Here is a 12012-nt window from a genome sequence, read left to right on the forward strand (position 1 = left end):
TAATTGTAAGTTTTGTGTTCATTGTATCGATAGGAGTCTTTCTATAGTACTTATGTCACCATTGTATCAGCACATGCAATTGTATTTCTAGCGTGTTATGTTCTTATTCAAACGCACAAAAGAAACTTCTCAAGGGTCATCTCTATTTTTGGGTTCTTATGAGTCCTGTAATGAGTTTTCGAAAAGAATATGTGTCTTGTTGATATAAGTAGATGTCGCTATTGTCTAACATTTAAGGCATTCTCAATTGTACAAGTCTCGTACATGTACAATATTGAAATTCTTCTCATTTTGATGTGGGATAGATTCATTCATGTCATGTTCTCTTCGTCTAGAAGCCCGCTTAGGAGCTACTCCTTATCTGCCTAACCTCTTGACACCATTGATCCCTTTTCGCTTTTTTTAAGCCCCGAACGTCACGACATAAAAATGACTAAAATTGCTGAAGAAAACAAATATTGCAAACTGAAATTGAATTTTTACTATACAGAACCAAAAATCACAAAGAGTCAAATACACATGGTCAAAATGCAATTTTTGGTCATATTATTAATGATTTACATGGATGTTCTCGGACCTCGGTATACTTAATAAAACCTTAATGCAAAAATAAAATACTTTTGCTAGCTATCAACTGTAGAATAAATTTACCTTTTGAATTTGGAGGTTGCCCACTTCTGCGAGAAAGGTTTGAGCATTGTCATTGTGTGCATGAATCTTGGGAAGATTCAAGGAAAATTAGCAGAAAGCATTGGCGATTTGGTGTTTCATATCAGGAACAGCTAATCCATTTGACCATAAAACAATGGAAGTAACTGAATATGAATGGTTAATGGTCTCAAGTGGCTACACTGGACGCGGTCGATGGAGGTACGTACTTTAAGCATATTTCGATCCATAAAAAAGGAGTATATACTATTATTATTATTATTATTATTATTATTATTATTATTTAATTAAGAATCTAACCCTCTTTAAAAACGATTCCTAATTAATTTAGTGAAGTCCATAATAAAATCACATCAATGTCTATAATACTTCTTTTTAAATCTTCCATCTTATTTTTATCTATTTTAAAATTCACTCATATTTATATATATATTTTAAAATTCAATAATATCTTAATCCATATTACAAAATTTTTAAATAACTCATCACGCTTAATAAAAAATATATATCATATCTCCATATTTTGAGTTTTTTTTAGATAATTCATTAATCTTAATAAAAAATATTTAAAATAATTTATTCGAAAATAACAAAAACTATAATTTTTAGATAAATGATTATAAAAACTTATTTTTAGTATTGAAAAATGATTACTGATTCATTAAAAATCTCAAAAAATATTTTATTTATGTTAAAAATATGGGCTCGTAAATTATCATGTTCCTTTTTCACAAATTGGCGCACTTATTTATCGACATTTATATATTTTAATTAAATAATGAGCACTAGCTACCTAAACCAACAAAAGTCCAAGCATTAACAACTCATATGACAACTCTCTATATTGGGTGATAATTTCCCTGCCATATTATATGTTATTTATAGCAAAATATCACCAGATTTAACTATTGTTTAACCACGCCCAGAAATCAACATGTAGCTCAACCTCTTATGTATCCCATTATTTATTAAAAATAAATTAGATAGTGAAATGAAAGCTAATGGTGCATATCTTCAATTAATTAAGGGAAGGGTGGTAAAGTACATGGAAACATATTAGAAGTATTGATTTGGTAAAAATGAAATTTCTAAAAAGCTGTACGTAAATGGGAGAAATCAATTTGCATGTATTCATATAATCATATTTGTGATTTTAACGTGTTTTTTAAGATACAAATTTGAGTCTAAAAGTTTTCTATTAACAATGGTTAATGTTGTGAAATAAATCTCTGATTCGATTCAACAAAAAAAAATATTTTTTATTTGAAAATTTTGTTTTTTATTATAAATATGGGTCGAATCGATTCGTCATATTTATATTGATCCGTAAGAATTTCAGACTTAACTAATTTTTGTGTTAGCGTAAAAAAAACTAATTTTTGTGTTAATTTAAAGATATTATCTTGAATTAAATATTCAAAAAATTAGATAAATTTTAAAATTTGAAAACAAAGATAAGATATTATAATTATAGGATTATAAACACTGTAAACTCATTAAATTTATTAATATATATCTTCTATAAAATATAGACGAGGATAAAAAATTACAATTGTAATAAAATTTTATTGTGCATTAGTCCTAGTATTATTTATTTCTTTTATTTATTTTTTTCCTAGTATTATTATATGTACACTTCACTATATAAAACCTATGTAACACAGCATCGAGCAAGTATTTTCGTCCCGCAGCCACCGTCAAGTATCCCCTCTTCCTCCAACTCGGTCCCATGCCGACCCAAAATCCTCCGCCGCCACCACCACCTTCCGCCACCGTCAACATAAGGCGAACGGCGAGCTCTGGCGGTGGCAGTGGTTCGATCATCCTTGAAAAATACCAACTGGGTTCCCTTCTCGGCCGTGGCAGCTTCGCCAAAGTATACAAAGGCCGATCCCTGGAGGACAACACCGCAGAAGTCGCCATAAAAGTCATCGACAAGGCCGCCACCGTCACCGCCGCCATGGAACCTCGGATAATTCACGAAGTCTCCGCCATGCGCCGCCTCCACAACCATCCGAACATCCTCAAACTTCACGAAGTCCTGGCTACCAAATCCAAAATCTACCTCGTCATGGAACTCGCCCCCGGTGGCGAGCTCTTCGCCAAGCTCAGCCGGTGCCGCCGCTTCTCCGAGTCCACGGCACGCAGATACTTTCAACAAGTGGTCTCCGCCCTCCGCTTCTGTCACCAAAACGGGGTCGTGCACCGCGACATAAAGCCGCAAAATCTCCTTTTGGATCACGAAGGGGTGTTGAAGATCACGGATTTCGGGCTATCTGCTCTTTCCGAACAGAAAAGAGACGGATTGCTCCACACGGCCTGCGGCACTCCCGCATACACAGCACCAGAAGTGGTCTACCGTCAAGGATACGACGGGGAAAAGGCGGATGCATGGTCGTGTGGAATTCTTTTATATGTTTTTATAGCGGGCAGCCTCCCTTTCGACGACAGCAATTTACCAAAGATGTACCGTGCGATGCATCGTCGTGAATTCGAGTTTCCAGACTGGATTTCGAAGTCAGCCAAGAGTATAATTTACAAGCTCATGGACCCAAATCCAAAGACAAGACTGAGCCTTGACGAACTAACCAATCTTTCTTGGTTCAAGAAGTCATTTTCAATGCCCAATCTCTGCTCAGAGACAGAGCGAAATCTAGGACCCGAGTTTCTTGAACAAAAAAATTGCAAACACCTGTCGAAAGTTAATGCTTTTGACATAATCTCCATGTCTTCTGGGCTGGATTTATCTGGGATTTTCGAGGCGGAGGCAACTAGGAAAGAGATGAGATTCACCTCTGGGATGGAAGCAGGGGAGATTGAAGAGAAGGTGATGAAAACTGGGGAGGAATTGGGGTACAGAATACAGAGAGGCAAGGGTGGGGGGATTGGGCTGGTCAAGGGGAGGGTGGTTTTAACGGTGGAGATTTGGGAGTTGTCTCTAGAATTATGGTTGGTGGAGTTGAATCTGTTTGCTGGTTGGGTTGAATTTGGGGATTTGCAGTGGGAGCAATGGAAGTTGGAGCTTAAAGATATTGTAGTCTCTTGGCACAATGGGGCTTCTTGAAACTTGGAATTTTCGATACAACAAAGCTCTTGAATTCGTTCGATTCGATCGATTGACGAACACAAAAACGATGGGCTTGGGTTTCATCGAGTCTCCTGGATGGATGTAACACGTACAGTGCACAAACTTCGTGTAGTTTTGAGGCTGTATCAGATTGGGTTTGGGATCATCGGATCGATGAGGCGGGAGAGGTTTCGGATATGTACATGGTAAATGAAATTTTGCTTCAAGCTGGACAGTTTTAACTTTTAATAAAGAAACTACATTTGTTGTTTTGTATATTTTCATCTGATTTCTTTTGGATATCATCTTTAGTTCTATCTATAACTTTTAACGAAATCGCTTGTTCGTTCCTCGATTCATCTGTCTTTCTACGCAAAACAGCATAACGAGAATCTTAAGGTTATTGGAAGAATGCCACTGTGAGGAACAAAGTGTGAAAAAGAGCTGATATTAATATAATACATGCTGCTCTTTAAAGGTTACAATAATAGCATGAATAGGAAAGTAATAGATTAAATGTGGGGTCAACTTTATATTATTGACCCTGGTGAATTAATTAATTAAACTTATTAAATCACACAAAAATGTCGAGAATGGAAAGTAAATAATAAAGATACAAACATTTTAACATGTTTTCACTAATGGTCCTGTTCCATGCGCAAACATGGAACGTACCCAATAAGCATGTGGTCTGACAATTGATAATGGATTTACACGGATGAATTAATATTCATTTTCTTGTCGTCTTAATTACGAACAAGTTTAGTAAATGAGAGACACCACTTGATTACAAATTTATCATCCCAAATGATATGAATCTTCTGCATTAGATTGAAACAACACCACGAGCTAGCTATCTTTTCGCTACACAGCATTACATGTTTTCATCCCAATGTGGAGGATTTATGTCTCGTGCGAACTTCGTTCTATACGCAAATCCACTATATGTCTTGACATAGACTCACAAGCTTATCCAAGGTATTTTCTCTAAGAACATTTCACACATATCTCATGTATTTAATTTCTCTATTGGTGCACGAAAAATATAATAATCTCCGATATTAAATTCTCAACTTCTGAGTAGGGGTGCAAACGAGTCAAATTACTCGTGAGTAGCTCGGTCAAAATTCGACTCGAGCTTAGTTTGACCGAGCTCGAGCTCGAGTATCTCGAACATAAATCGAGCTCGAACTCGAGTATTAAATATGTGTTCGAGTAGCTCGCGAGCTACTCGATAATATATATATACACAATATTATATATATATATTATTTATCCATATTTCTTTATTTATTTATATATTTATTTTTCAAGCTCGAGTAACTCGAAATATTCACGAGTCAAGTTCGAGTATGAAATTAGTTACTCGATCGAGCTCGAGCTCGAGTAAACAAATACAAGTCGAGCTCGAGCTTGAGTAGTATGATACTCGGCTCGACTCATTTGCACCCCTACAGTCCTAAGTGTTAAATTTTGCAAGATTACATTTCTTCCATAATGATATCTAAAAAGAATTGACCGAAAAAAAAAAATTAAATCTTCTACAATTATAACTATTTGGCACCGTTCTCTTCACCATATTATTAATATATGTATAACTAATCTCATCACATCCTACGTTCTTTTCATCATATTATTTATACATATATTGACTATTTATTTTACATCAATCAAATCATTAATTATTTATCTCACATCATCAAATCATTGAATTCAAATTACTATATTACCCCTTATAATTAATATATTTTTTTATTTTATTTATTGTTAAAAAGACAAAATAGTTATTTAACATTTTTATATAAAATTTAATAAATCAAAATATAATCTATCAATCAAATCCAATACTATTTTAACTATTATTTTTTATTTATTTTTTATTACATTATATTACTTATCTATATATTACTTATGTCATCACTCAAATCAAACGGTGTCTTTGGATAATTTTGAGTCCAACATCTCACGCCGAGCTCACTACAGTACGGGACTCTTTTATGTGGCACGATGACTTAAGCCCAAACCTACAAACATCTGGGCAAAAGCCCGAAGGCACTGCTCGAGCTAGGGTACTTTATTTCTTGAAGATAATAATTAAGTATCATTTTATCTTCGAGTTTTTTGCACTTTAACCCCATATGAACTTTCGAAAATATATGATTTCCATATTAAAGAGGCGTAGTCCTTGTGTTTTTTTTTAAGAGTCCTTGTGTTTTTATAGAAGTTGCACACGTGCCTCAAGTCAAAACACACGGTCAAAATAGTTAGATTTTATTAAATTGTCATTTACTATTATTTCATTTATGTTTGATATTAAAGAAAAAAAAATTATGAAAAATTACATAAACTATCCACGTGATATCTCAATTTTGTTCAAATCCCCCTCATGAAAAAAGTTTTAGCCAAAAATTCTCCGTGTTTTTTAATTTTGAACTCACATGCTTTCTAGTACTTTTTGTATCTCACACGCCTAATGTTGCGAATTGCCTTGTTTTTTTTTTACTTGAGTGTTTATATGATCAATCGAAGTTTGTGAAATTTTCAGAGTATTCAAATTATCTTATTGCCTTGTTTTTTTTTTACTTGAGTGTTTTCAATCGAAGTTTGTGAAATTTTCAGAGTATTCAAATTATCTTATAATATTGAAATTAATGTGTGCAATTTGTCAACTGGAAAGATCTAGTCATCATATGACATTAATCCATAACAAACCAAGTACATAATGCATACATTCTAATCACTGGTTTTTTTAATTGATAATTTGAAATTTTAAAAAATTCAAAAATAATGTGAGTAGTGGCGTTTTGCAGTACAAACAAAAAAGAAAATTTGAAAAAGAAGAAAAGGTTGCAGTTGGTTTAAAATTAGACATATAATATGATATATTATGAGTTGTAGCTCCTAATTTTGCATATTTTTATTGAGAAGTATAAAATTAACTACGTGAAAAGTTATGATCATTTTATTTAAACATCATTAGGAAACTGGAATATAATTTTAATAAACAATTATTCGTGGTAGTTGCTCTGACAAAGGAAATGGAAATTTTTTTATGTTTTCCGTACCATGTGGTTCTCGATTTGAACCAACCATTCCAGATTTTAGATGGAGCAATGTGGAAGAGGGGAAAGTCTATGCTGGCAGATCGATAGAACTCGTTCTGCCAGATCCAATGGTTTCGGGCCCTTTTGCACATCAAATCATTTGATGTATAAGGGCTCGGAATCGTTGGATTGCCCTTCGGACACTGCCCCCGAAGGACAGCATAGACAAAAACATGAAAGAGGCCTCCAGTTACTATGGGCGGAGCCAGAAATTAAGTTAGAGATGGCTAAAATTTTTGAAACGTCAACGTATAAATAAATTTCATTGAATATATAAAATAATAATAAATCAATTTTACCTATTCAAGCGGTGTCCGAAGATGTTTTATATCATAATATTCGTCAATAATAAAATCTAAATCTATATTCATTGCAAATTCTCACTCAATGTCTTGTACATACATAGTGAAATAAAAGAGCAAAATAAAAGGGGAAAAAAAGAAGAAGAAAAGAGCAAAATAGAAGTTTTGATTTTTATATATGTAGTTTCTAGAGGAAGACCTGATAATTAGATTTGTTCAACGCTAAAATTAGTTTGGGCAAAAAACGCATAATTTTATTTTTATAGCATACCTATAGTTATTTGGGTCAAAACAGGCCTGAGCTCCACCCCTCATTCCGCCTCTTCCAGTTACGGTCTTGTGGATGGATTCTTAGAAACTATTAAGTTTTGAACAAAAAAAGATCAATGTGTTGTTCGTAAAACAAAATTTATAACATGATCAGAACATAATCAATCGCTTTAGACATAACATGCTAGTATTGTAATAAATCAAAGTAAATCAATAATCTATCTATTACTCTTATAAATATATGAGTTCCAATTCTAATTTGCTCTTTTTTATCTTACATACTATTAATTAAATATTTTTGTCATTTTCAATGTTTTTTTAGGTTTTCATTTCATTTTCTAGATTAGTCAAGAGTAATTAATTTTTGTCCATTTATTTATTCAAGGTATATTAATTATTAATATTTAATTCATGTCTTAAATTAAAAAAGTTATTAATTGAAATTTATCTTAATTTTGTTTCCATTGATTTATTATTCAAAGTAGATTAATTTATTACTCTATTACTCTTATAATTACTCTTATAAATATATAAGTTCCAATTGTGAATTTTCTAATTTGCCCTTCTCTATCTTACATACTATTAATTAAATAATTTTGTCATTTCCAATGTTTTTTTAAGTTTTTCATTTCATTTTCTAGATTAGTCAAGAGTAATTAATTTTTGTCTACTTATTTATTCATGGTATATTAATTATTAATATTTAATTCATGTCTTAAATTAAAAAATTTATTAATTGAAATTTATCTTAATTTTGTGTCCATTGATTTATTATTCAAAGTAGATTAATTGTTAAATTTAATTCAATAAATAAAAGTGACACTTTAGTTATTATCATTTTTCATTTAATAATTAATTTTTTTTTGTATTATCAATATTTTTTTGTCCAAAATAAAAAATTATACTAATTGTTTCCCATTTATTTAGGCTTGTGTGTATTTTCACATATATATATATATATATATAATTATTACTCTTACAAATATATGAGTTCCAATTTTGAATTCTCTAATTTGCCCTTTTCTATCTTACATACTATTAATTAAATATTTTTGTCATTTCCAATGTTTTTTTAAGTTTTTCATTTCATTTTCTAAATTAGTCAAGAGTAATTAATTTTTGTCTACTTATTTATTCAAGGTATATTAATTATTAATATTTAATTCATGTCTTAAATTAAAAAATTTATTAATTGAAATTTATCTTAATTTTGTGTCCATTGATTTATTATTCAAAGTAGATTAATTGTTAAATTTAATTCAATAAATAAAAGTGACACTTTAGTTATTATCATTTTTCATTTAATAATTAATTTTTTTTTGTATTATCAATATTTTTTTGTCCAAAATAAAAAATTATACTAATTGTTTCCCATTTATTTAGGCTTGTGTGTATTTTCACATATATATATATATATATAATTATTACTCTTACAAATATATGAGTTCCAATTTTGAATTCTCTAATTTGCCCTTTTCTATCTTACATACTATTAATTAAATATTTTTGTCATTTCCAATGTTTTTTTAAGTTTTTCATTTCATTTTCTAAATTAGTCAAGAGTAATTAATTTTTGTCTACTTATTTATTCAAGGTATATTAATTATTAATATTTAATTCATGTCTTAAATTAAAAAAGTTATTAATTGAAATTTATCTTAATTTTGTGTCCATTGATTTATTATTCAAAGTAGATTAATTGTTAAATTTAATTCAATAAATAAAAGTGACACTTTAGTTATTATCATTTTTCATTTAATAATTAATTTTTTTTGTATTATCAATATTTTTTTGTCCAAAATAAAAAATTATACTAATTTTTTCCCACTTATTTAGGCTTATGTGTATTTTCACATATATATATATTAAGAAATGTTTGAAAAAATAAATTTTATAAAGAAATTTTTCATTTTACCCTTATTTAATTAAATTTTAATAAAATAAAAGAATTATACAAGTAGTTAATAATATAAATTTAATTTAATAAAGATAAATTGGTAAAAGATTATGACTTATGATATTTAATATGAAATAAAAGTGACACTTTAGTTATTATCATTTTTCACTTAATAATTAATATTTTTGTCTAATATTTTTGAAAATTTTAAGGACTACTAATGTAATAAACAACATTAATATTTTCTTGTCAAAGTTAAAAATATACTCATTTCGTCCAACGTGTTTAGACTTGTGTGTATTTTCACATATATATTAAGAAAGTGTTTGAAAAAGTAGATTTTGTAAAGAAATTTCTCATTTTACCCTTATTTAATGAAATTTTAATAAAATAAAATAATTGTACATGTAGTTAATAATATGAATTTAATAGGGATAAATTGTTAAAATAGTAGGATATATGATATTTAATATGAAAAGTAGACTATATAATTGAGACAGATAAAAAATAAATATAATTTAAATAAATGAAACATAGAGAGTATGATTATAACTTAATTTTATGTTTATATTTGTATTACAGTATAATATTTGGCTACTAGAATCAATTAATACTAATAAAATAAAATAATTATACAAGTAATTAATAATATGAATTTAATAGGGATAATTCGGTAAAAGAATATGAAATTTAAAAGAATTAATAAACAACATAAATATTTTCTTGTCTAAGGTAAAAATATATATTCATTTCGTCCTATTTATTTAGGCTTGTGTGTATTTTCATATATATATATATATATATATATATATATAAATATAATAAGAAAGTGTTTGTAAAAGTAAATTTTGTAAAAGAATTTCTTATTTTTCCCTTATTTAATTAAATTTTAATAAAATAAAATAATTATACAATTAGATAATAATATGAATTTATAGGGATAAATTGTTAAAATAGTAGGACATATGATATTTAATATGAGAACTAAACTATATAATTGAGACAAATTGTAAAGAAATTTCTCATTTTGCCCTTATTTAATGAAATTTTAATAAAATAAAATAATTATACATGTAGTTAATAATATGAATTTATTAGGGATAAATTGTTAAAATAGTAGGATATATGATATTTAATATGAAAACTAGACTATATAATTGAGACAGATAAAAAATAAATATAATTTAAATAAGTGAGACATAGAGTGTAACACCCGGTATTTTTAATTACATAAATCCGCCTGCATAATTAGGATATTTAATTATTTAAATTTATGATTTATGGGTTAAATAATTATGTGAATTATTTGTGCATGATTTAATTTATTTTTTTAAGCATTTAACCCATAATTAGTGATTTTTATGATTTTTAGTATTTTTATTATTTGATCGCGTAGACGGGACCGTGGACGGACGAGATGACAACTTTCGAGCCAAATTATTTTATGAGCCTTTTTGGAGCCTTAAAATATTATTTTGAGTTTTATTATCTCAAAATTTTAAGTATTTAATTTTATATAATTTTAGGAGTCCATTTTATTCAAAATTAGCCATAATATTGACTTTTTAGTATTTTTAAAATTCCCTTAAATTGTTATTTCGAGATTTTTATTTTGTTATCAGATTTTTTTAAAAGTTTTAATTAGGAGTTTAAGTTGTATATTTAATATTTAAAACTTTTTATCCTTATTTATTTAACCTATATTTTAATTAACACAAAAATTAAACCTATTCTACCCAAACCCTATTGCCGATCGTTCCACCATCAGCCGCCCACCTCCACTATCCATTCTCCATCTTCTTCAACAGATAGCTTTCTCCAAGAACACCATAGCCACCCTTTTGAAGGTCCAAGCTCGTTTTCGTCGCCCCGTCGTCCCGGAACCGTCCCACGTTCGTGTTTCTCGTCATCTAAGGTGAAAGGCATGATCTTTTCTCTATATTTTTGCGTCGTATCAGTGTATATGCGGGTGTGTGAGTGTGCATCAGAATTGTTTTAGAAAAATTTTTCAGAAAATGGTTGAAGCTTGTTGTTGCATTCATGTTCATGTTTCACGTTGTTTTGATAGCATGGTTTGGTTCAGGGCTGAGGGTTCGGTCAGGAGGGGTCCCTGGGTGCCTAAGGATCGAACCATGGTCAGGCTGTTGGCTGGGTGAAGGCTAGCCGATCGGGTTATGCTTGGAAGGAGTTGTGAGTGCAGTTTAGGGTTAAGTGGAAGAGGGGTTCGGGTTCGAGCTAGGGGCCATGGCTGGGGCTGAGCCATGGCAGGTTGGGACCGCCCAGATGTGGGCTACATCTGGGCGGCGGTGCTCCGGCCAGGGGCGGCCGGAGCCGGCCGGCAGCAGGCCAAGAAGGCCTGCTGCTCTCGGCCGAGAGGAAACTAGGAGGGGGGGGTCGGGTTTAGGGTCCTGCAGGGTTCCGGGTCGGGTTGTGGAACTTGGGTCGGGTCAGTAGGTTAGTGGGTCGGGTTAAGTGAGTCCGGGTCCGGGTTTGGTGGGCCGGGCTCGAGTCTTTTTATTTTTAAAACATTTTAAGAATTTTTGGGTTTTTGAGTCAATTAAATTAAAATAAAATTATTTGGACTCCCAAATAATTTTATTTGGATTTTTAAAATTTTAATTAAGTTAGTCCATAATTTTTATGGGCTTTTGGGCCCATAAAAGTTAATGGGCCAGTCTTTGGGTTTTTGGGCCCAATGGGCCA

General features: G+C 30.4%; 2 protein-coding genes across 2 annotated transcripts in view; both read left to right on the forward strand.

The window, feature by feature from the left end:
• LOC140863122 (putative ion channel POLLUX-like 2) overlaps positions 1 to 12012 on the forward strand; it is a 59451-nt gene that overhangs the window by 4893 nt on the left and 42546 nt on the right. The window lies entirely within an intron of this gene.
• Positions 2360 to 4012, forward strand: LOC140865784 (CBL-interacting serine/threonine-protein kinase 7). The gene has a single exon (XM_073270555.1). It carries the CDS (start codon positions 2399 to 2401, stop codon positions 3731 to 3733), a length of 1335 nt encoding a protein of 444 aa, XP_073126656.1. The 5' UTR covers positions 2360 to 2398; the 3' UTR covers positions 3734 to 4012.

The sequence above is a fragment of the Henckelia pumila genome, chromosome 4 (assembly GCF_033568475.1).
Source record: "Henckelia pumila isolate YLH828 chromosome 4, ASM3356847v2, whole genome shotgun sequence".
NCBI lineage: Eukaryota > Viridiplantae > Streptophyta > Magnoliopsida > Lamiales > Gesneriaceae > Henckelia > Henckelia pumila.